Source organism: Petromyzon marinus, chromosome 30, assembly GCF_048934315.1.
Source record: "Petromyzon marinus isolate PM22_M1 ecotype Great Lakes invasive population chromosome 30, UKy_Petmar_22M1.pri1.0, whole genome shotgun sequence".
NCBI classification, from domain to species: Eukaryota; Metazoa; Chordata; class Hyperoartia; order Petromyzontiformes; family Petromyzontidae; genus Petromyzon; species Petromyzon marinus.
The window spans coordinates 967,473-993,912 of NC_133696.1; the positions used below are offsets into that span (position 1 = coordinate 967,473).

The 26,440-nt window shown below is 49.8% G+C and overlaps 1 protein-coding gene across 5 annotated transcripts in view; it reads left to right on the forward strand.

Annotated features, from left to right (window-relative positions):
• Positions 1-16,254, forward strand: part of LOC116947426 (sodium-coupled neutral amino acid symporter 2-like) — a 79,543-nt gene extending 63,289 nt beyond the window's left edge. For all 5 annotated transcript variants that reach the window (XM_032963122.2, XM_032963121.2, XM_032963120.2 and 2 more), the window contains 7 exons: positions 970-1,164; positions 3,026-3,105; positions 4,373-4,473; positions 5,471-5,595; positions 9,026-9,170; positions 10,376-10,473; positions 11,560-16,254. In XM_032963122.2, coding sequence (XP_032819013.1) covers positions 970-1,164; positions 3,026-3,105; positions 4,373-4,473; positions 5,471-5,595; positions 9,026-9,170; positions 10,376-10,473; positions 11,560-11,655 — 840 coding nt within the window. In that variant the 3' untranslated portion in view covers positions 11,656-16,254. The remainder of the gene's footprint in view (positions 1-969; positions 1,165-3,025; positions 3,106-4,372; positions 4,474-5,470; positions 5,596-9,025; positions 9,171-10,375; positions 10,474-11,559) is intronic.
• The last annotated feature ends 10,186 nt before the right edge of the window (positions 16,255-26,440 follow it).

Here is a 26,440-nt window from a genome sequence, read left to right on the forward strand (position 1 = left end):
TTGTCACCAGTTAGTCCGTTCTCGCAGCTATCTACACCGGATTCACGTACATATATATTTAATATCCTTTTGGTGACTCGGCTGAGACGGATATAGTCGCTCGCCGGCTGGTTGCGACGGCCCCGTCACGGGAAACCACGACCCTTGGGGGCTTTGACCCAGGATGCCGAGCCTGCGCTCGCTCCTGTGGACGGGAGCCACCGCAGAGCCGGTTGCCCCGGTACCTGTCAATTTTAACGCGCCAAAGTGGCGGGCAGCAGCGGCGGCGGCAGCTCCGACTGGAACGCGTCGCGGTCGAGCGTCGCCGGCGTGCTCCACCGGATTTGACGCTCGGAATTCCACGCCCGACGACGATGTACAAATCGCCCGAATGCACTCGATCTCATCGTATCCCAGAAGCTAAGCGGGGTTGAGGCTGGACAGTACTCGCATGCGTCGTCTGCCCCCGGATATACCGAAGTGTTGTAGTCGCGGGCTGCGAGTTTGCCAAGATGTTGCGTTGCAGCAGTGTATTCTAGAATATGCCTGTGCGTAGCCTTGAGTGTTATTCCCTTGTTATCTATATTTAACTCTCGTTTCCTTCCACATCTCACAACACTCCTTATTAGGAATCGGTCAGCCAACCCATTGCAGACACCTCATGGAAAAAAAAACTCTGAATACTTCTCTTCTCAGTGAGACTTTTCCGCAATAAACATAGTGAATTATTATTATTATTATTATTCTATTCTTGCATACGGCAATGTTCTGGAGCTAAATGCCAATGTCGAGCTCCACACCTCCGATGGCCACGGTCGGCTACGTACGGTGCGAAAGAAGCTCAACATACACATGTTCCTCCTCCGTTGAAGGAACGCAGACTACGGTGATTTACTGCCCGCTCCGCAGTTTGGGGCGCACGGCCGCAATCACGCCAACCGTGACCAAACATCAGAATGTTTCCCCGCCCCCCACCGCGCGCTCCGTCAGATCATCTACAAGAAGTTCACGCTGCCGTGCCCGTTTGAGGACGAGGCGGAGAACGTGACCTTCAACGGCACGCTGCACAGCCCGGCGCACGGCGTGGAGAAGCTGTACACCAACGGCGAGGTTCACGGCAGCGGCGACCTCAACGGCACGCTCGATGACTCGTGCACAGCCAAGTACTTTGTGTTCAACTCGCAGGTGAGTTCAACACGCCGTGGTGGTGGTGGCAGTAGCGGGCTTCACGCGAACCATGTTATTCTCACAGTAAGGGTTTTATGGGTTAGATCATGTAAATGTAAATGTCGTACTAGAATTGTATATGTTACGGGTTTGCTCCCCAACACACCGGTGTGCTGAACTAGTAATTGATTGGCATATTTTGTTTACGTGACAAACTAATTGGCTGTGTTGGATGGTGGCGGGTTTAACGACACATTTATATTGACGCAATCTAGCCCAAAAAACCTCTTGTGTATAATATTAGTCGTAATTTAGTTGCTAGTGCAGCACTAACCGGTTGTGTGTTTGAGAGTAAACGCACTACAACATTTACAATTTGCGTCCCGTGACGTTTTGCTTTTCCCATCGTGGTGCAACGTGTGACGACGTCTCCGTGTGTGCGGTTGCGTTGAGCCCTTTGCATCTCATTCCACTCTGAGAGCTGTGCGGCTTGGGCCCATGGCCTTGTGTGTTTGTGTATATGTGTGTGTGTGTGTAATGCGTGTGTTTGTGTATGCGTGTATGTGTTTGCGTGTGTTTTTGTGTGTGTGTGTATATTTGTGTGTGCGTGTGTGTGTATTTGTGTGTGCGTGTGTGTGTATATATATGCGTGTGTGTGTGCGTGTGTGCTTGTATGTGTGTGCGTGTGTGTGTGTGCGCGTGTATGTCTACCGCTGTGTCGTGCCATGGGAATGTAGAGTTTCCACCACTGGCTAACTCGTTGACGCCATCGGAAACGAGACCCGCCCCGTGGTTGTTTTGAACTATGATACGCCTTGACTTTGCCGTATTTTATTTATTTATGTATTTATTTATTTTCATCCAGCTTACTGCTTTAAGCTTGCTAACTTTTAGAAGGCGAGCTGACATTTTCGGTTTGTTTTATTACAGATAAAATGTCACGTACTGCGTTAGCATTGTAATAGAAACGTGAACATTGAAACAGAAACAATATCCTTGTCTTTAATAACGAATATTGCCTTTTTATAAGTAAAAATATTTTAACAGTGTTCTGTGCAGTGGCTCTTCTTGAGATATGTAAGAGGCAGAAGACTGGGCTTGCCATCTTACAAGGGGCCCAGTTTAGTAAGCGTCTTCATTTCATTGTCAACGTGCAGTTGATTTACTTTTATTTTGACCTTTACCAATACCAGGTTCCCCTCGCTTAATGCGGGCTTGGGTTGTGCGATTTCGCGTACATATGCGGATAACTTATTTCCAAACAATATCCTCTGTATGCGATTTGATTTCCCCCACATGCAGTGGGACGTTGTTTATGTACTCTTTGTGTGTGTACTCTGTGTGTACTGTGTGTGTACTGTGTGTGTACTGTGTGTGTAGTGTGTGTGTACTGTGTGTGTACTGTGTGTATAGTGTGTAGTGTGTGTGTACTGTGTGTGTAGTGTGTGTACTGTGTGTGTACTGTGTGTGTGTACTGTGTGTGTGTACTGTGTGTGTACTGTGTGTGTACTGTGTGTGTACTGTGCGTGTACTGTGCGTGTACTGTGCGTGTACTGTGTTTGTACTGTGTGTGTACTGTGTGTGTGTACTGTGTGTGTGTACTGTGTGTGTACTGTGTGTGTGTACTGTGTGTGCGACTAGGCAGTCAGCTGCCTTCTCGTGCGATTTCGCTTTGTGCGCCCTTTTGTTTGAACTCCTCTCCTCCTACCACACACAGCGAGCGAAACCTGTATGTATCCAAGTCGTCCGTTGACTTTTACAACGTACCTGTGCGAACTGTTTAACTGCTCTGGTCAAGCCGACGGGATGCCTAGCTGCGTGGGTAAAACCGCCAACGTTATTGCGCCGGTGTTTCGTGTGCGTCTTTTTGTCTCTATAGACGGCGTACGCAGTGCCCATCCTGGCGTTTGCGTTCGTGTGCCACCCCGAGGTCCTGCCCATCTACACCGAGCTCAAAAGGTGCGTCGTCGCGCGCATAATGCCCCCGCCGTTGCCCATCGCTGCGAATGAAACGCCACGCGGCTCATCCCCGTTCGCGAAACGAGAACGGAGTGTCCCCCGTGTATATTTTTCCTTGGAAAGGCTTTCAGATTTGACGTAAAACTACGTGGCGTACACGAGCTTTGGTTTCTGTTTATGCCGGCGACGTTGGTTAAACGTGTGTCTGTTCATTATAAAATTCGCCTTTTGCTTGACACTGCGTTGGTTTACATCAAGGATGAGACGGTGGACTTGAAGTGGTTTAGACAACGGGGCCGTACGGCATCATTGCCCATTGCACAGCTGTCTGTCTTAGCCTCATTATTGACCGATCGTCAGGTGGGTGGTTGATTAACAGGTGGGTGGTCGACAGGTGGGTGGTTGATTAACAGGTGGGTGGTTGACAGGTGGGTGGTTGATTGACAGGTGGGTGGTTGATTGAAGGCATTTGTCGTCAATGCGCACACGTTCGCCACACCCCGTCCCTCCTGGCTGTCCGCTCCTCGTTTGGGCGGCGTCTCATCTGCCGCTATCGTCGCGGGGGTTGGTTGGCTGGAGGGGGCTCAACCCCCCCCCCCCCCGCTCTTGGCTCAGCCTCCCTTCTAGATTCTTCTAACCGAGTGATTGACGTCTCGCGCCCCGCTGAGTTGGTGTACGTTCCCCCGCCGCCACCTTTAAACGAGGTCATGTGACACGGGGGGTTTCTGGGAGTACCCACGTGATAAGCCACTTTGTAGCTCATCGGATTCCTCCAAGTTATACGTGAATATTGTGATTCTAGCGGGGCCGCCACCACCGCTGTGAATTCACAGTTTGCCGTGCGGCAAATCTGGGAGCGCGTCGTGCGTCGGTCACCCCCTGTGACTCACCCCCCGTGACTCACCCCGCGTGGCTCGCCCCCCGTGGCTCGCTCCGCGTGGCTCACCCCCCGTGGCTCACCCCGCGTGGCTCACCCCGCGTGGCTCACCCCGCGTGGCTCACCCCGCGTGGCTCGCTCCACGTGGCTCACCCCACGTGGCTCACCCCGCGTGGCTCACCCCGCGTGGCTCACCCCGCGTGGCTCACCCCCCGTGGCTCACCCCCCGTGGCTCACCCCGCGTGGCTCACCCCGCGTGGCTCGCCCCGCGTGGCTCACCCCGCGTGGCTCACCCCGCGTGGCTCACCCCGCGTGGCTCACCCCCCGTGGCTCACCCCGCGTGGCTCACCCCGCGTGGCTCACCCCGCGTGCGTGTCTTCTCCGCCTCAGGCCGACACGTGCACGCATGCAGCAGGTGTCCAACATCTCCATCTTCTTCATGTTCATCATGTACCTGCTCACCGCCGTCTTTGGATACCTCACTTTCTACGGTGAGTGCCGGAGCGAACAAATCCTGGGGGGCACTCTGCGTTTGTCTGTGGGGGTGGGGTAGCCGAGTTACGAACCCGGTGACCCGAGTTCGATTCCCGCTCACGGCCGACACCGGCGACGGATATCCGAACCGGTCCTGGGCCCCCTTCCCCCTGGGTCGACTCGGCCTCGTGAGTGCACGGTGGTGCGGCGTGTTAAACACCGGCATTGGGGAGACAAAGACGGTCGGGCATGACGCTGACCCTAGTGTGGCGCACCGGCCTTCGTAGGTGCTACTCGCTGCCAGCACTTGCCCCGGCAGTCTGTTAAAGGCTACCGGGGGGATCTTTGTCTTGTGTTGCTCTGGGGGGAGTAGGAGGAGGAGGCATCCCAGTCGGTCGACGTGTAGCAGCTGGGTCTGTCCCGTGACCTCCTGCCAGCGAGCCTTCGACACTTCGCATGAGAACCTCAAAGTGCACCTAGCCTGGCACAAGCGATGTAGGGACGTCACCTCCACTTGGGGGTGGATGTCCGACTACAAATTGGTGCGTTATGGAACGTGTTTGCATGAATGGCCGGATAAAAACACAGACCGAATATGTTTCATCGGTATTATTGTCCACCAATACTATCTTGTAAATGTAAAATAAGCAATTAATGTTTAAAGCGACCATGCTCAAAAGTTTGAATACAAAATGCCATTTGCCAAAATCAGACATTCTTTTCAAGACTTGCTTGGATGTTTACCACAAAAGGATGTCACGGGGGCCAGTTTGTCCCGCCGACTTGCAAGCGTTTGGCACGTCGTTAATCAGCGATGCGCATCCTTCATTGTTACTCCACAAACCATCAAGGATGCTCATCACTTAACGGCGTTCTAATCGCGCTTCCGATTAGCACGGTTTGCTACGTAGCGTGCGGAAGAAGTTCAACGTGCGGGTGTCGCGAGTCTAACAACGGCGACGATGTTGGCGGTGGCGGCGGTGACCGTTGTGCTCCGCTCTGATCGTCGTGCAGAGAACGTGGAGCCCGAGCTGCTGCACACCTTCCTGCACAGCGACCCCTACAACCTGCTCATCATGCTCGTGCGCCTCGCCGTCCTCGTGGCCGTCACCCTCACCGTGCCCATCGTGCTCTTCCCGGTGAGGCCCGGCACCTCTCCCTCGCCACGGCTCCTCCTGCCTTCTCTCTCTCCATTTCTCTCGCTACGACCTCCTCGTCCGCGTCCCGCTGCTCGGGTATCGCCACATCAGGCCCCTTGAACGTCGTTTCCCTTCGAACGCCCCTCGTGGCGCACAGCGCGCCTGCGAATGCCAGGCACGCTGAACGAGCGGCGTTGTGCTGTGGAGCTCAGTGGTTTTCTCATGAATCCGTGTGTAGAGGCAAGTCAGAGGCGTTCTTTGTCCGTCTTGTTACCTGCTGACGCAAACCCCTTTAATTGAGTTACGTACCACATTGCGCTGCGTTTTTTAATGTATACGTTTCTCCAATTTTCCGCGTTAACACCGGTTGAAAGGTAAATAAACGCTCGTGCCGGTCACTGGAGCTAAATCTTGATCCCGCATTCGGCCCGGATTCCTAATGAGCACTCTCGGCTTCCGGTGACCACTCCACAGATTCGGTTTCAAAATAACGACACCTTGGGCAGTGCGCCGCTTGTTGCTGGCCGCTCGGCGTCTCGGCAAAGCGTGACTTTAAAACCCAAACGCTCGGTACAGCCCGGGGGCTGACGCGACGGTGGTAGCGGCTGGCGGGCCAGGGCCCCCTCACCCCCTCTTGTGCCCTCGTCTCGGTAAACAAAAACCCCCACCACCACCACCACCACCAGCTGCGCCGGTCTTTTTCTGATTGCGCCAAGCGAGAGTGAAACCCCCTCGCTTTTAAGTTTCGTTGATTTTTTTTTTTTGCCAGCGCCCCTTCCGCGCCGCCCGTTTTGGTAACACAAAGCAGACGGCGGTCGCCGGGGCGCCGTGCTGCGGGAGGTGTCGAGTGAAGCGCGCTCGCATGCTCGCTCGCTCGTTTGCTTTAGCCGCTTGAGTACGCGGTGCCAAAACTAAAAACTAAACTATTTGGTATTTGACCAGGTAAGGCCCACTGAGCCACGTAGCTCTTTTTCAGAAGCGACCTGGCTGTCCCAACTAATAGCTCAACAAAACGGCTTGTCATGTGGACATTTATAGCAGCCAAATACTCTTAAAACTCATGCTGTCGATTCTAAATGTGGAGAAAACACTGGAGGACCCGGAGCAAAATCCACGCGATCACGGGGGGAGAGAGAGAGAGACACGCAGACTGCAAATATACAGCAGCAGGCGTCAGGGTCGGGATCGAACCCCCACGACCTTCTGGAAACCAGGCGAGGTAGTTAACATCTCCTAGCAAACTGTGGTGCCCATACGGTCTGGGAGTAGAGGAGGACGCGAGCGTCACGTGACGCCATTAAGAGCAGGCCACGAGTCGAGCTGTTTATTTACTCGCAGAGTGCTGGAAAAACGGATGTTGTTTGTTTCGCGACCGCCTGGGCCTGTGCCCCCGGCCATGCTGTGCCGCGGTGGGGCTGTTGGTTTTTCGGCGATGGTCACGGAGAAGTTGACGTCAAGAGGACGAGTGGAGGGGGGAGGGGGGAGGGGGGCTGCTGTGCTGCTGCGGCCCTGCTCTCGTAAACAACCAGCAGGGAAGAGCTTGTGAAATAGAGCGGCACGTTTTCATCTTCTGAAGATTGGCGATTTTGTTTTAAGTTTTTTTTTCTCTTACATTTAAACGTCAGAAGGGTGTTGTCGTCTGAAAGAGTATTCGTGTGGCCAAAAAAAAAATCTAAAAATCGTTGAAGAAGGTAAAGATGGATCCGGTAGAGAAATACCATAGGTAATTACGTAGGCGTTGGGTCAAGGTGCGGTTGGATTTACAGCACTCGCAAAACCCGAAGCGGCTGTTGCCACAGGATGACGCTTGGCGAGAATAATAAATGGGGTTGTGTAAAATGGCACGCCGCTCTATCTGGAATCTCGTTTTCACGGTGGTCCCAGTGGTAAATGTAGAGTCGTGTAATCTACGCTGCTGTACAGTTTATTATCCACACTCAACGCAGCGCAACACCCCCACCCATTTGTTGGATGGGTCAACACATTTTTAATATCTTCATTGCCACGATCAATCCACTGCTGGATGAGGACCCTCCCAAAGCCTTTGCCATTCTCTCACGATCCTGGGCTGCAGTAATCCGTCCAAGGCCTTGTGCTTGAGTTGATTTCATCACTCCATCTCCTCGGCGGGCGTACATTGGGACGCGTTTTGTTCGTTAGCTGCCACTTTGATTAACGCATTCATTCAAATAAATAAACTGGCACAATGACATAATACAGTTTCACTCCTTTAAGAAAATTTCCACGAGAAGAGAGCATCTAACGGTGCCATTAGCGCATACAAGCGCCAGGTCATTTCCTTTCAAATTGGCCCCGCAGGCAATTTTGCGATCCCGTGGGGTCGTGCGCGGCGGTCGGGAATCCGCCACCGAGATGACCTCGCTAGAAAGGCAGCAGCAGCGGCGTTGTTGTTGTGCCATCGCAGACGGCGGGCGTTCTATTTTGAGAGCAAAGTAGCAGAAACGTGCGCCGATGCCATCGTTCGAACCTGCACAAACGCTTCTGGGGAGGCGAATGCAGTTCTGCGTTAATAAATCGGCAGCGCTGGATTGCGGCGATGGCAAGAACGGCGATTTGAAGTTATCATGTGGCACGCCCGAGCTATTGAAATTGTTTGCAGCTGGATACTGTGGTAAAGAATTGAGTTGTGATGTACGTACTTGAAAGTTTTCGTCGCGTAGCCTTTGGCGGGAGTGTGCACTCCTAACATATGAACTCTCGAATGTATAATTAGTTTTAAAAAATTGCGCCAAATATCCATTTCGTTGCAAAGTTCCTTCCCTTGGTGAAACAAATGGACCGCGTTGTGAGTCCGCAACACGTACGTCGTGAACGGCGTCCACACGACAAAGATTCTCATTGCGAGCGATTTGAGCCGCGTCCTTCCAGATTCTAAGCGAAATGTGAATCTACAGAAACACCTGGAACCACTGTGAGTGGAGACAAAGCAAATTCTTTTCAGTTGTATCCTTTTGGACGATTCACAATCGTGCTCCGTTTCAGATTTAGAAATGAGTAATAACCCATTATCGTTGTTGGTATTTTTTGTTGTGTCTATATCTAGTCATGTTGAAACAAGAGTATTTATTTCTTTAATCTCAGGAATTGCAAGCCTCCAGCATGCTTGCTCACTTTACGTTGCACGGATTGAACCGGCATGCAGCCCTTTACGCAACGCAGTTGAGCACGGCGTAGATGAGTGGAAGCGGTCTGAGTGGGGGTCACCCCGAGTGACCCGAGTGGGGGGGGTCGCCCCGAGTGGGGGGGGTCGCCCCGAGTGGGGGGGGTCGCCCCGAGTGGGGGGGGGTCGCCCCGAGTGACCCGAATCCGCCACATGGGGGGAGGAATTGAGTGAAGTTCTTGAGAGCGGTGGCAGCAGTAGCGACGGCGGAGTGACGGAACGCGTTTTTGTCATCGCCTCTCCCTCTAGATCCGCTCGTCCGTGGAGGAGTTGCTCTTCAAGAACAAGCAGTTCAACTGGATCCGCCACGTGGCCATCGCTCTGTGCCTGCTCGTGTTCGTCAACATCCTGGTCATCTTCGTGCCGACGATCCGTGACATATTCGGCTTCATCGGTGAGTCGACGTTTTTATTTCAACGAGACCGTCTTGCCCTTCCGCAACGCGCAGCGCCTACCGCTGCGCACGCCGCCGTGCCTCCACAGTCGTGTGCCGCCGACCCCGAGACTCGCCCGATATTTCGGACAAATACTTGGCCGCAGATTAGTTTTTTTTTTTTAATGAACGACGTGCGTTAGAGACGGTTGAATGCATATTGGCTTGGCTTGTGGGGTCGCCGGACGCACGAATCGGTTCTTAGCGGAGGTCGCAAAATTGATGGAAGAACGTTGACCGCCAGCACGGACAACGGTGGAGGAAAGGGAGACTGCGATGGGTTGGACACGCGACACGAGACGGGGGACTCTCCGACATCGTCTTACGGGCCCGGCGCTAGACGGAAGTGGAAAGGAGACGGTGTGACCCCAGGGCAATTGGGTGACAAATGTGAGAATGTGGACCGATAAGCGGATACAAGGCCTGGCAAGGGCAGCAAAGGGATCGGCAGAAGTGGAGAGAGGTGACAGCAGGAGCATCGGTGGTGTCTCCACAGGCGTTGCAGCGAAGGGAGAGATGATGGTGACGACGACGAGGATAACGACGACAACGATGATGACAATCATGACAATCATGACAATGATGACAATGATGACGACGATGCGTAAAGTTTTGAGTTGGCACCACTGAGAGTCTGTGTTCAAAACCCAGTTGCCTACTCAAGATTGAAAATACGTTCTCGTTTCTTTCAACATCACTGCATTTGCACCAAAAAAACGCGTGTAAACCTGGTTCCAGATTGATCCGGTCCAGCACAGCTCGGCAGGTGTAAAATTGCGAAGGTAGCATTAGGGTAGGAAGCACTTCCCCGTCTCGTTGGGAAGGCCACTGTCTTCGTGCTGGTAAGAGAGACCCATTGTAGGGATGTCGCACGAAAGCCAGTCAGTGGGTGTCATCATCACAGTGGCCCTCATGTAAGTGTTCCGAATTGCGTTGTCACCACCATTGTCTGTGCCCTGATGCAGGCAACGTGCAATTGGGATATAATTTGTAACAAGAAAGGATGTCCTTGCGGTAAATGGGCGGAAGAGTCTACCGCACCTTGGCTCTAATTTCCGCTCGTACGTAACGGCTGTAGTTTTTGAGAGTGCTCGCTCCGTGATTCGTGCTGAATTGACCGTTTGGATGGTTGGGCTTTTTGGGGATATTTTTTTTTCTCTTTACAGGGGCGTCCGCTGCTACAATGCTCATTTTCATCCTCCCGTCCGCCTTTTACATCAAGATAGTCAAGAAATACCCATTCAAGTCCAAGCAGAAGATCGGAGTAAGTTTTGCACCCAAAAAAGAATGCAACCGTAATGGCTCCACCGTCATGACTTTAATAACAAGCTGTCTTGTTTATTGTGTTTCGTTTAAGCAGAGCACGCACGCTCGTATTCATTTAAATCCTTTTGACGCTTTCAATGTACGTGGAAACTCCCTTCGGTAACAGTTTGCAAACGCCGGTTTATTAAACATTGCAAGTTGGTGGCAGAGCAGGTATTGATTAGTTGGCAGTGTTCTGTAATTGAGGGGCCGGCTTGCGAGACCCCAGTGTGATAAAGAGTACTTAGGTTCCATACCGCCGGTGTACTGCTACCTCTGCGGTAAAGTGAACACTCGGACCACCGTCACCTGGTTTGCAATCGGTAGATAATTTGTATACCAAGGCCATAATGAAAATGTACATTACTTGAAAATGAGCTGTAGTTGCAGAGTTACAATAAGTGTTAATTGTAAATTAGTAACAAATTAAAAAAAAGTAGGGCCAATTATCAATGCATTATCGGATAAAGGCCTCCCTGCACCGTTTGGTCATGTTTGACCATACTTCACCACCCTGGTCAGTGGGGATGTTGCTCGCCTTCTGATGTAGCTGCACGATCCAGTCCACCATCGCTTCATCCGCCGTAGTAGTAGCATTAGTAAATAATAATAGTTGGACATTGGCGAAGAGTGCATTGAGACAAAAAGATTTAAGGCGAGGCCTGGGGTAAAATGCGAGGCCAAAACGTTGAGTGCAAAGACTGGTGCAAAAATACGGCAAAATGTGAACGTTGTGAGCACGGAGTTACTGGGTCCCCTTCCGTATGAACGTGCAGAACAGGAAAAAAACAACCACCAATTATCTCCCAGTAAAGCCACATTTTCACTTCACACATTTGTAGAAGCCGCTTTATTTACTCGCGTTACCTTTTGCCGTTTGCATTCTCGCCGTCCGAAAATCTTTAAGCGAAGCTGATCAACGAGCGAACCGCGCGCAGATGACAACCAGACGCGTGGTCGCATCGCCATCCGCGTTTGAACTCGCCGTGCGTGCGTTCGTGCGTGCGCGCGTTCCTAACAGCCCCGCTTTTGACTCGTCCCGCAGGCCTTCATATTCCTGGTGTCCGGCATCTTCTTCATGTTCGCCAGCATGGGGCTCATCATCTCCGACTGGGTGCAGCAGGCGAGGGGTGCCCACTGAGAAGGGGGGGGCGGGAGCAACTCCCGTTCCGCTCGCAGCAACAGAACCCCTGCCACCTCCCCAGCCGCCCTGCCGTGCATCGCCATCCCAGAGCCATCCCAGAGCCATCCGAGACCAAACCGACTGGGGACGGACCCCCCGAGCAAGACGTCCGCTGGAAAAATCTCCCTCCGCCAGCCGGGCAACCTCGGCGATCCCGCATCTCCCCCACCCCCCCCCCCACGCGGAGCGACCGCCACGGCAACGGCCGTCTTGGTCAATGGCACACGCGGAGCCGCCACCTCCACCACCGCCACCGCGCACTCTGCGAGCGATTTCTGCGCGAGTGTTTGGGGGCGTGACGCACGACCCCCACTACTCCCCCCACCCCGCACCGTTGGGACCGTTTCACTCGCCGCCGCCGCCGCCGCCGTGATGGGGCAGGGTCTGAGCGACCTGCTTGCCCGTACGGCCCTTTCTGGACTCGGGGGATGCTTTTGAAAAGCGAGGAAGAGGCGAAGCTGCTGCAAGTGTGACCCTCGAGAGACTGGACACCCGCAGGGAAGAGCTCGACGTGTGGCAGCCTGAGCTACCCGTAGTAGTAACACAGTGTTAGCGGTTATTCCCGTGACTTATTACCTTTTAGGATTCGAGTTATTTTCTTTTTTAGGTTTTTTCGTCATCGTGTCTCGTTTAAAGGTTTGTTCAGCTCACGACTCTCGTTTCGCCGGTATTCATTTCATCATGTGGTGCAGGTGGTAAATGAAGGCGTACGTAGTGAACTCGGCGTGCTTTGCCAGTTAATAAAGAAAACGATAGCCTTGTGTTATCCACTTTGATATTAGCAGGGCTTGCATTATCATACAGACACCAAGTCCTTTCTTGTTTTCGTTTCGTGAAAGAGGCTTACACGCCCCATATTTTACAACGGCAACAATTGTAACGAAACTGTGTGGGGGCATGCAGGCACTTGTATCAACGTGCAAACGGAGGAGTATTTAACCCTAAATGTGCCGACCTCTGCATTACATATTTTTGATCCGTACACTATCGTCTTCCAATTTTTCAAGGCTGTGTCCAGCATCCGTGCTGACCTTTTGGCGCGGCTTTGGGAGTTGAAACCCCCTCGCCTTGGGGGGGGGGGGGGGGGGGGGGGAGGCATTCACGAAGACATCCCGACTGTGCCGCGTCAAGTCGAGTTTCCCCGCTGCGGAAAGAAACTTGAACAACCGTCAGCGGAAATGCGATTACTGCTGCAGGTTATCAAACAGCTGACCAGGTTCTGTGACTTCTACTGCTGCCCAGAGTTCTGTTTCCCAGTTGCAAGACTCAAGACGGCTATTTTGTTTTTGTACACAATTGCTGCTTTCACGTCGTTCTCTTGTAGTGTTTCATAGATTATTCTGGATAAACTCCGATCGCTATGCCTTAGACAGTATTTAACTACGCTATTTCAAACAAACCCCTTTAGCTCTTTTTCTATATTAACTTAAGACGTATCTTAACTCTAATCTTACGGACTATATCGCTTAACGATTTTGGTAATTAACGCAGTCTTTATTTTCTGATATACTGTAGCTCATTTAGTTTTTGTGCTTTAGTTGGTACTGTTTGAATGTCGGCTCACAACCTTCATCAATAGTTAGTACATTGTAAAATAGCCACTGGTCGACGTGCATGTTGGTATCGTTTGTACATATTGTAAAATACGGTGCTGAATCATGAAATTAGGGCGTTTAAATGCAGATCACATTCGTCTCTGCATTGTTCTACATCTGGAAAATAAAACCGGTTTTTTTTTTCATAGTATCTTTATACTACCTTAACAAAATCGGTCCGTTCAAATTATAACTAGCGTAAGCGTCCATTTCACTGTGTTGTCCATCGATAACGCGCAAAAATCTACTTGCAACTACAGCATTGCCAAAGTTAGTGACTTCGCGTGGAGCTACGGATTAATATCGTACCTGGACGATGGTTCCCTTGCAAACCGCATCATCCCATCCGTAGGATTATCCCTAGGCTAGTCGTAACCTCCTGCATCGTGGTGTTCCCAGAGTTCCTCCTGCTGTTGGACGTTCCCCTTGAGCCATCTACACAGGCCTAGCCGTAGTGGTGAAGTACTACACACCGACTTATTGGGCTGGGATCTCGTCGATTCCCGGGCGCGGTGCGATTCGTCGGCGTCGGCGGCAGTGCGGCCACGCGCGCCGCCTGGTAGCCTCGGCCGCTTGAGTTTGATTCCTGACCCTGCCCAAGTCCGTCGATCGTTGTCACCCGGGTTCGGTGCGAGGCGTGCGGCCTTCCGCGACGTCGTCTCTCCCGGCGGTTGTCGACCGGACGCGGCGTCGCCACTGGAGCCGGGGACTCGGCCGGAGTGGACGCGCGGCATCGCTGGCCCCCGCCGGCGCCGCGTGCCTGCCGCTTGCCGACAGTGCCCGCCTGAGATGATGGTCAACGAGCTGGGACCGGGCGCCTCACTCGTCGGTGCCACCCGAGGTGGCATAATTTTTGTTTACGTGGACAACAACAGTGAATAACGTGATAACCATATTAAGAATGCGTTGGTTATCAAGTAATTGACTCTCAATCGTTAGGACTAAACTGTTGCGATCTTTGGTGGTATCCAATCTGCTCTGGAACATGGACTCAAAGGCTGAACCAGTTAAAACATGTAAATGTTTTATTTCTTTGGGTGAATGCATGTCCTAATGAAACGCAGATATTGGTTGTCATTCCCTAGTATTAATGTAGTTTAAACACATTTGTTTTAATATGATACAAAAGGCTGCTTACCAAAACATCCCGTAACAAAAACCTGCATCAGAAGTGTGGGCCCATGAGGGAGTGGAGTGCCACCTTGTGATGACTGCTTTGTTAAGTACAAGCGATTGGCAGTTGGAACAAACCTGTTTAGTAGAATAAGCTACCGGGATCTAAAAGCAAACTTGAGAAAGTGCGGTCCATTAACGTTTCAGCATGCTGTTCACACGATCACTGCACATAGGAACATTGACAAATTCAGCATGTACTGTGTACGTTGAACTTCTTTCGCACCGTACGTAGCCGACAGTGCTAATCGGCGGTGCTATGGAAGGACAACAAACTAAACACAAAAAGCAGTTGTAGACAAAATAGTTTTAAATTTAAAAGTGCGTAGTGCCAGTCTTCCTAATACCGGAATGAAGAGCATTCCAGACGGCCGCACAAGTGTTGTGACATCATTTTTCACTCCAACATTAACCATCTCCTCCCCCCCTCCGTCTCCACCCCCTTGCCAACATGCCCTATTTATGATCGGTTGAACTGCAGTGAACCCATTGGCCGTTATTTATTTCCCCTCTTGTACATATACGGTCCGTGTCACTCTGTAAGTAACGTGTCTATGGAAGCAAGTCGCTGGGTTTGTGTGTAAACTCGTGGACTTTTAGGACGTGTGGTGTTGCTGGGAAGCGCGGCGTTTTCCCAAATTAACTACTTTCTCTTTTTTAAACAATTGCAATAGCAGGAATGAGTTTCTCCTCCTCTTTGACTGTAGCCAGACTTCTTTTCAAACGTGTCTAGTCTTCGTTAAACAACACGGCCTTGTCATTTCGAGGGAGTGAAAACATGCGTACTGATGTTTTTCAAACGTGTTGTCACACTTAAAAGCAGACGTATCGGTGGGGTGCATCTGAACGGGCCATCGTGTTTATCCCTGGACATATTTTACTGCTCCTGTATCTAAAAACAAACGTCGCTGTATACAACTGCCTTGAACACGGCTACATACATGTAGCTTAATGGATTAAATGCCCTTCAACATTTTCTTTAAACTCGAAATAATTTTACATTGCAATTGTAGCTGCAAAGGTTGGCATTTGAAAGGAAGGTGATATTTCGCAACGTAACGTTTCTTCCGCTGAGAATTGAAAACTTCGTGGAACATTGAAGAGAACGTGGTTGGGTTTTATTTTCACGCACGCATTACGAATGAATGTATTGCCATGTTCTTGTTGCTGCACTTCAGGAGAATATGAACCTGTTGGCCACCAACACCATTCTTTTGCCAAATCGTGGACAGAAAGTGTCTCCAGATGTATTTGTGTGTGCGTTAAACATCTTAAAAGTTCAAATCATTGACAGGCCTCTTGAGTTTGCCGAGTCTCCTTTTGAGGTGAAGGGAACATTTCCCCAATGCGAGCACTTTTGTCAACCTAAACAGATTCGCGTGAGAGCACGTTTGTCCAGTTATTAAAAGGTCACATGGTGGAGAATACTCAAACGCGATTGGCTGTGTTGGTGACCCTCATTTAAACCGCCACCTTTTGGTATTGACTAGCGCCTCGTGTACTGGTCCTTGACATTTGAAAATGTAAGCAAACAGAAAAAACCTCGCGGTCATGGGTTTAAAGTGCTTTTGTTAAAGCCCCCTAATACCGATAGCAGCTGACTCTCCCAGTGGCATCACCACGTGAGAAAGAAAGTGAGGCTCTGGGTTGTGCGGTTGTGAATAAACAACTCTAGACTGTGACGCCCCCACCTCGGATGTGTAGATGGGTGTTTTTGGGTGTTTTTGTATCGAAAGAAGCGTTTGTGAAAACAGTACATAAACAATAAAAAAAACTTAAAAGATGCAAATGAATGCTAAAGTGGATTTTTTTTGTCTTGGTTAATGTGACCAGTCTGTGTGGTGGTGTACTGGACGTCTGTGAAAAAGCGCTTCATAGTTAATCGGATTTCTCCAGGATAAATAAATATGCTGATTCGAAATCTTGACTTAAAGCTTTCGTGACTGCAGGAATTCATATCCTTTGGGTCTTTCTGTAAAGCCACGTAGATAGGCCCAAAAAAAAACAATTTAAAAAAATGTTGGGCCCATTAATAATGATTTACAGTTCAGAGGATGAACGGGGGTTCCATTGCCCGCCGGCGTTGCTCGTGACGGTGACGTGACGCAGTTCGCCGCCTGCCACCGCACGGCTCCTCGCCGCCCCCGCCGTCGGCGCTCTTGACCACGCTCATCGGCGGAGTCCTTTGGGGGCTCCGTGCGTTGATGGCCCAGCCGAGGGGTGCCGGAGCGTGGTGTCCGTGGGTCCCACAGCCGCCACGCTCCAGCACGCAGGGCCGCGGTGGAGGGGGGTGGAGGGGTCCATCTACCCTGGTGGGCTGCGCTGCTGTGCTCGATGCGACGTGGAGATGCGATGGAGAATTGTCATTGGCCTCCTCCTCCTCCTGCTGCTGCTGCTGCTGCGTCATCGGCTACGCGTCGAGCGACGCTCGCCATCCCCTTGCAGTCGCGCTCGACTCCTCACGAGGCCTGTGTTGGGACCTCTGTGGAAAATCGCTTCATAGCGTATCGGGATTTCTCCAGGACAAATGAAGATGCTGATTTTGAGCCGGAGACTACGACTCGAGTCGTGATTCCAGGCGTCCCCGTGGCCTTCCATGAGCTTTGTTAACGGCGCATCATCCTCGGGACCAACGTGGTGAGATTTTCTCACAAATGCCACCGTGGCATCCCCCCGCACCGCTCTCCCCCAAACAGACGGGGGGGAGGGGGGAGCTCATCGCTCACCGCCGTCTGGGCTTGTTCAGATGCCGGAGCTAGCCTCCAACATAGTAGAGGTTCTTTTGGGTTAGGTCGCGTAAATATATGTGTCATTAAGCCCGCCACCACCCGACACAGCCAACTAGTAAGGGTTGTCACGTCAACAGAACGTGGCCAATTCGTCACTAGTACAGCACTAACCGGTGTATTGGAGAGCCAAGCCACAACATTTACAATCTTGAGTACGACGTTTCGCCTGTAATTACAACTAGCTTCATCAGGCGACAGCCTCCAACAGCCGGGCGTTCTGGCTCCCCTTGCCCCACGCTTGAGTTGTCGACATCAGATCCGAGACAAACCACGACCGACCACCGCTCGTGGGGAGCCTCACGCCTGCGGCTCACGGAGCGCCACGCCCGACCACGCGGGCCGTGCCTGCCCAGGAGGCCTGGCTTGGCCGGGGGGGGGGGGTATCGTCGCACCGGGAGGAACATCCAGAACGGCACGTTGGTGCCTTGGTGATTTCTGCTGCTGCGGGAAGCGAAACGTCGGACGTCGTGCCGAACAACACGCGTCACAGCTCAAAAACACATCGGAGAGCTGTTTAATAGGATCATCTGTTCGGTAGCACCATCTTGAACTATTCAATAGGGACATCTTATTCCTGACTTAAAGCTTTCGTCACTGCAGGAATTCATACTCTTTGGGTCCTTCGGTAAAGTCACGTGGATAGGTTCAAATACATTAACAAAAAACGACGACGTTTCGATCACAACACAAGCGGTCGTCGTTTCCTGATGAGGGCCGCTTGTGTTGCGATCGAAACGTCGTCGTTTTTTGTATTTTGTTATTTTCTTTGAACCTATCTACGTGACTTCACCGAAAGACCCAAAGAATATGACATCTTATTCAGTACGTTTTTTGCTGAACGAGTACTCTTTTAAGTTCGTGGTCATCAACACCGTGGCTGGTGCCGTCAGTTGTGCCACCATAAATAGGTGCTCGCGAATAGCACTTACTGAACATGAAGCTCTTTTTATCTGTGAAAATTTACTTTATATAACTCATAGGATTCCTCCAGTATAGATAAAGATTCTGACTCTGACGTGTCCGAATAGGTCAGTACAATTCAACAGAGAATAGTTATGTGTGTGAGTGTATATTTACGTGTGTGTGTATATACAAATACGTTGCGTTTATTGGGCACGATCTCAAAAAACAATGGGGCTGCACTTACATGTCAAAAGAAATACCATGCATATAAATAACAACAATGACCTTTGGGAATGAATGCGGCATCCCAAACGGCCCGCGATTCAGGTCACGTGAACACGGCCCATGCAGGCCCGGTCCAGCCACGTGGTTCCCGGCTGTCTGCCCCGCTGTTGTGGGTGGATGCCCCAAGAGTGTGTTTTGTTGTGTAATTGGTCCATTGGTGTAAACATTTAGACGTGTTATATATTACATTTAAATTTGTCTGGTCATTACTGCTGGATGAAGTCGTGGGGTGCCTTCATCCAGCAGTACATTGCCAAAGTGTGATGCACAATCATCATTATTTTTCTAGATTTAAAGCTTTCGTGACTGAAAGGATCCATACTCTTTGGTTCTATTCGGTAAAGTCACGTAGGTAAAAAATAAAACAACAAAAATCACGACGTTTCGGCCACAACACAAGCAGCCTTCATCAGGTGAAGGGACCAGGCTGTCTCGAGGACAGCGCTGGAGTGAAACACAGCCACGCTCAGACCGCGACCTTTAAGCTGTGTGCGAGGAAACAAGGTGCCTTGACAAAGGAATTAGCATAGAAATTAGCATTTGATTGGCCGACTTAGCATGATGAACGATGTAGAGGTGGTGTACATGCTGGTGAACATGCCGGTTGGCGAGGGGGGGAGTTTACATATTGATGGTGTGAAAAGGGAATCCTTAAGAGCTGCGAAAGTTTGGGGTACCACTACTTGAAAAAATATACTGTACCATTGAAAATTAGTTTCATGTTTGGTTCGATTTAGAACATCTTTCCAATGGTTGCTTAATTTGAAACCATCTTCTCGGTTGAAATTGTGTCTGTGTTTGTAGATTTTAATTGCCTCGTGAACAAATCTCCGATAAAAACCCGTGGGTTTGCAAAAAACCTTGGTATCGGAGAAAATTATATCGTGATCACCCACAGCGTTGTAACAGTGATCAGCCACGGCAGAAGGTTCTTTGCACACCCACGGGTTTTTATCGGAGATTTGTTCACGAGGCAATTCAGATCTACAAACACAGACACAATTTCAACCGAGAATATGGTTTCAAATTAAGCAACCATTGGAAAGATGTTCTAAATCGAACCAAACATTAAACTAATTTTCAATGGTACAGTATATTTTTTCAAGTAGTGGTACCCCAAACTTCCGCAGCTCTTAAGGATTCCCTTTTCACACCATCAATGGGTAAACTCCCCCTCCCCCCCCCGCGCCAACCGGCAGGTCCACCCGCATGTACACCACCTCTGCACCGATCGTCATGCTAAGTCGGCCAATTAAATGCTAATTTTATGCTAATTCCTTTGTCAAGGCACCTTGTTTCCTCGCACACAGCTTAAAGGTCGCGGTCTAGCGCTGTCCTCGAGACAGCCTGATCCCTTCACCTGATGAAGGCCGCTTGTGTTGTGGCCGAAACGTCGTGATTTTTGTTGTTTTATTTTTTACCTACGTGACTTTACCGAGTAGAACCAAAGAGTATCATTATTATCATTATTATCTACTTATTACATTAAAAACTAAAATCATGTGACGTAAACATTATTTTGTGTTTGTGCAAAATGGTCTCATTCCTCAGACTGCATTGCAACGCTTTGCCCGAATACTGCAGCTAGGGAAGAGTTTCTGAGGTGTACACATCTCAAAACGTGATTTAATTACGCAATAATCATTTACACATTGATCGGTGACGGTGCTGCAGCTGCTGCGTTGCCGGAGGTGATCAAACAACAACATAACTCAACACACACGTCATCAATAGCGTTGTGGCCTTAAAAGGAAAAGTGCATCATAGTTCACGTGCTGGACAACAAAGGCCGTTCGTGGCGGTGTCCTCGCCACGGAGAGACACGTCAGCGGCGAATTGTGCAGGAGCCGCTGGGATCGTGGACCCGCGGAATCGTGAGCAATGGTGATGACTTGGGAAAGGGGCTTCATCCAGCAGTGGGTAGATCGTGGGCCACGCTATGAGACAATACATCATTGACAGTAGATTATGCAACACATGCCATAAAATACGTCAAGAATAACACGGTATAAAATGGGACCTTTTTGCCAGTATCACAGTATGAACATCTTACCACCTTAATAGAGGGTTTTTTTTGGTTAGATCGCGTAAATATATAAATGTGTCGTTAGACCCGCCACCACCCGACACAGCCAACTAGTAAGGGTTGTCACGTCAACAGAACGTGCCAATTCGTCACTAGTACAGCACACCGGTGTGTTGGAGAGCCAAGCCACAACATTTACAATCTGAGTACGACGTTCCGCCAGTAATTAAAACTAGCTTCATCAGGCGACAGCCAGATTTGTGTCGGGTGTTGGCGGGTTTTAATGACACTTTGAAATATTTACACGATCTAACCCAAAAAACCTCTATTATGGATGATATTGGTCGTGAAAGCCTCCTACTGCGTGTTAAACTGATCGTAACACCTGTTTTTCTATTGCCAGAAAACGCAAAACATAGCCTTTTTTGTTCAATAACAAAGTCGATTTGAAGTCTCGTGCATATTTTACCTTGCATCCCGTTGTGCATGCAAATAATGCTGTAAAGTTGGTATCGCAGTGTTTTATTTAGTTCCCTTTGCTTTTGAGTTGTCAGCTCCTCTTGACCAGTAACCCCATGTGCTCTACAGCACGTTGCGTTGCTGTTCCTGGCTGGCGCTTCGAGATCAAATTGCTTTTTGTGGTTTTGCTGGAAGGGGGGGTTTTGATTTTAAAGATTCCAAAGTGTGTCTTTCCATTCGCGTTGGGGGGACCTCGTTTGATTTCGCCGACAGCTCGAATGATGAAAATGATGATGATGATTTATAATGAACACACAAACTACCCGCACATTCAGGGTGTTGCTGGTTACGCTCACGCGTTCAGCCGTCCACACCTCCACTCGTGATAACGCATTGCATGTGGTGCACAAACACATAGAACACATATAACACACATGTAACATATAACATATATAACACACATATAACACATAACACACATATAACACATATAACACACATAACACACATAACATATAACACATATAACACACATAACATATAACACATATATAACACATATAACATATAACACATATATAACACATATAACACACATGTAACATATAACATATATAACACACATATAACACATAACACACATATAACACACATAACACATATAACACACATAACATATAACACATATAACACACATAACATATAACACATATATAACACATATAACATATAACACATATATAACACATATAACACACATATAACATATATAACATAACGTATATAACACACTTCGACATTCCTATCCATAACACCGCCCTTCAAGAAACAACATATATACGATAGGAAACATTTCGAGTCATGGACCTTCTTCATTGCAGCAGCGACCAGAATGGAGGCCCATTGCCTGAAACGTCGCCTATGATATACGTGTTAGTCTATAGGGCAGTGTCGATGACGAGTATGAGTGTTGCTGTTTGTGATTGTTGCACCACTGCCCAATGTGTGTTGTGTGTGTTTGATGTTCAAGTCAATGTCCATCGTAATTGTATTGATGTTTTTCATTTACTCTGCTAATTACAAACCACAGAGGGAGCGCCTTAGCGGAGGCTTTGCAATGCACAGCCGCTGCACTCTCGCGGTGTGATGCACTCTCGCGGTATGATACTCTCGCGGTATGATGCACTCTCGCAATATGATGCACTCTCGCGGTATGATGCACTCTCGCGGTGTGATGAGCGGTGACTCTCACGCGGACATCTGATGCACGCGCGGCGGCAGTGATTGTCTCTTATGTCTGATTCTTTATGCAAAATCGACAACTTTTATAAAATGTGGCAAATTTACATATGTTAGACATTTGCATGTTTAATAGCTGTTGGTTCAATGCGTGCTCGGTGATTAAACGTATAACGTATACGTCATTTACATATGTGCGATAAACCTAATACTTTTACTTTTTGAAAATTGTTTTACATGTTGTTGATAATGGAGTATATATTAAATATTTGTATTAAATATGTGAGTCGATTTTTTTAACGTGTATAAAGAAGCCGACATAAACAACAAATAAAACGTATTTCTAAAACATTAAAAAAATGTAAGCTTCGCAAAAATTATTAAAACCACGAGTCTGCAACCTGCGCCTCCCGTGCTGCACGAGGCTCTTGGAATATTTCGGTTTTTTTATTTTACCAAAAACGAAAAAAGATTAATTGTTGTTGTGGTTGCCGGCCGGCCGGCCGACCCTGGTTTAAACCATCCGTGTGCATCGTGCAGCGCTGAGCCGACACGGCCGAGTGCGTCACGAGCTCACAAGGACATCTCGCTCCATCGCAGTGGCATCCCATCCCGCGCCTCCGTGGTGCCACGTTCTCCAGCCGAGGGTGGCACCCGTCGTTCAAAGGGGGGCATCGTTGGACACAAACAGGGCAGCCGATTTGGTGACCTCCCCATTCAGGCGGCTGTCAGAGCACGGTCTCGCATCAAGTGGCGCGTCTCCTCCCCCGCCGAGGAGCCAATCACGCGGGCGGGATGCGCTCACGCCTGCACGCACACCCCCTGACGCCCCCCCCCCCCGAGCAGAGGAACGCGCCACCACCACCACCACAACACACAAACACCACCACCGGTCCACATACCTGAATACCGAGCGGTCATCAACCCGCCACGAGACCCTTACCAGCTTTATTCCCGTCCATGTGCCCCTATTCCCACCCCCCAAAATCGTTAACGTAACGGAAGGGGTTAATTGAGGGACGCTGGTGTCAGTGGGAGCCAGGCGCAACGTGAAGCGAGTGTGTGCACAGGCCAGTGCTGCGAGTTTGACCATACAAGGGCTGCTGTGAATTGGCATTATTATTATTATCTTAATTTAACTCCGAGGTGGCCAATGATGGGGATGCTAAGGTGTCTTTCGGGCGCCACGATAGCGAAATGTTAACTACCTCGCCTGGTATGCAGGAGGTCGTGGATTCGACCCCGAGCTTGACGATGCCTCCTTCTGCTGTATATTTGTTTGCATGTTCTTCCCGTGGTCGCGTGGATTTTTCTCCGTGTCCTCCGGGTTTTCCCTCTGCATTTAGAAGCGACGTCACGCGCTTCGAGTATTTGGCTGCTGTAAGTTACCGCATGACAAGCCACTTCGTCGGGCTATCATTTGTGGCCAGGTGGATTCTCAAAAATAACTATACAGCTCAGTGGGGCCTTACCTGGTAAAATAACACAATAGTTTAGTTTAGTTTTCGCAGCGATTAATTTGAAGTGCAAATTGTAATGAGAGAGAACGTGTTCCAATGTGTGCTTAATCAAACCCAACGGAAGATTGATTTTCTGCTTAGGGTAAAGATTATGTTGAATGTGAAGGGTGTCAAACCGTCCATCGTGCGTGCACATGAATGTTATCTTGGAGCCGATGGACGACTCCATGGGAGAGGTCGTACTGTGGTTGGCGCACTGCGCTTGGAACCCGGGGCCTTCAGTTCGATTTCCCGGCCATTGCTAACTTCACTGGCCAACCAATCCTGAGCTCGCCTTCACCAACCTGCACAGGCCCAGCGTGATGAAGTATGGTCAAACAACGCCAATGACCGACACAGCTTCGGGAGGCCTTTGTCCAGCAGTGGATTGACAACGGACTGAAACTGGTGCGTAAACGATGAATGAACACAGAACACATCGAAATGTGATCTTTGCTGGAGCTACTCTGGATATGGAGAAACTATTTCATCATTTTGACCCCATTACGGCGAAATTGCAATTTAATCTTTTGGAAAGGGAATGTTTTGCAAAATGTGTGAATGCACTCGTCGGCAAGTTTCAATTTGGGCATAAACAACCTAAACTCCTAAACCGGGGTACCGATTCTGCTGACTGCCATCATCTCATTCCAAAGACCATCCATGGTGCAATCGTGTGGACAGGACAGCGAATGTGTCCGTGCCCATGAGCACCCACCTCTGTTGTTTTTAAAGTGCCGTATGTACGAATGTTTTCTCCCACGTGTCACCACGTGCAGTCTCCACGGCTGGCACCGCGTGCCAAGAGAGGGGAGCGGCGCGCAATCAGAAGATCTACGAATCGAAATCCGGGTCGCGGGGATGACGACTCAAGCCCTCAAGCCTCTGGCATTGCTAAAAACGAGTGCCACTTCGTGGAGAGCCAGGAGGCAGTTGTGTCGGTGGCCTAACAAGTCGAAGAAACGATCCCACTCAGTCGACTCGGAACAACGTCCGACGTTTCGCACCGCGTGCTGGGGAGCTCCTTCGGTAAACCTGAAGGAGCCGTGCTATAGAGCTATCGGGAACCATGGCGAAGCTCGTGGAGCGAAACGTCGGACACCATGCCCGACAACACCTGTAAGAACCCGACAACACCGTCTGTAAAGTTCAGCGACTCTCCGTTGACAGACGCAGACAGAGTGGTGCCTCTCTGCAGCCCTGGGATGGCGTCCTGGGCAGTCACTGACCGCGTCTAAGGCGAGGCTGTCGCTCAACTTCTTTTTACAAATAACAAAAACAAATGCTGCGCATTCTAAAAAGCATTTTCTTTGACAAACTATAAAGCGATTTGCCACCCAACTTGTATTCAAATAAACAGCACTTTCGCAACAACAACAACAACAACAAAACGTCGAACTTGAAACCCAGCGCGGTCCAGGAGAGTTGTGGTGTCTGCAGCGCACGGCTTCCCAGGTCCCGATGGACACGCGTGCCCTCCCGTTGTGACACCAGCGCTAACCCGATATCGAGAACAATCACAGCCAACGAGGATTGTGCCGTGCCTTTGTCAGCCATGCTTTGTGCAGCCGCCGAGTCTGCCAGCAACATCCAAATATAAATATTTGTCTCGGCGTTATCTGCGTTACTTATGCCACAGGGCGCGCCAGAGATAGCGGTCCCATTCACACCAGCAGCATTGACTTGCACCGGGAGAGGCAGTGTGTGTGTGTGTAGGCAGTGTGTGTGTAGGGAGTGTGTCTGTATGTATAGGCAGTGTGTGTGTGTAGGCAGTGTGTGTGTGTAGGGAGTGTGTCTGTATGTATAGGCAGTGTGTGTGTATGTAGGCAGTGTGTGTGTGTAGGCAGTGTGTCTGTGTGTATAGGCAGTGTGTGTGTATGTAGGCAGTGTGTGTGTGTGTAGGCAGTGTGTCTGTGTGTATAGGCAGTGTGTGTGTGTGTGTATAGGCAGTGTGTGTGTGTGCAGGCAGTGTGTCTGTGTGTATAGGCAGTGTGTGTGTGTGTATAGGCAGTGTGTGTGTGTAGGCAGTGTGTGTGTGTAGGCAGTGTGTCTGTGTGTATGTATAGGCAGTGTGTGTGTATGTAGGCAGTGTGTGTGTGTAGGCAGTGTGTCTGTGTGTGTAGGCAATGTGTCTGTGTGTGTATAGGCAGTGTGTGTGTGTGTGTATGTAGGCAGTGTGTGTAGGCAGTGTGTCTGTGTATATAGGCAGTGTGTGTGTGTGCATATATAGGCAGTGTGTGTGTGTGTATATAGGCAGTGTGTCTGTGTGTGTGTGTATAGGCAGTGTGTCTGTGTGTGTGTGTGTGTAGGCAGTGTGTGTGTATGTAGGCAGTGTGTGTGTAGGCAGTGTGTCTGTATGTGTAGGCAGTGTGTGTGTGTGCATATATAGGCAGTGTCTGTGTGTGTGTATAGGCAGTGTGTGTATAGGCAGTGTGTGTGTATATATAGGCAGTGTGTGTATATATGCAGTGTGTGTGTATAGGCAGTGTGTTTATATAGACAGTGTGTATATATAGGCAGTGTGTGTATATATAGGCAGTGTGTATATATAGGCAGTGTGTGTGTGTATAGGCAGTGTGTGTGTGTGTATAGGCAGTGTGTGTGTGTATAGGCAGTGTGTGTGTATAGGCAGTGTGTGTGTATATATAGGCAGTGTGTGTGTGTATAGGCAGTGTGTATATGTATAAGCAGTGTGTGTGTATAGGCAGTGTGTCTGTGTGAGGGTTTATTTATTAGTGGAGCGGTTAGCGCGCTGCACGACGAACCCAGCGAGCC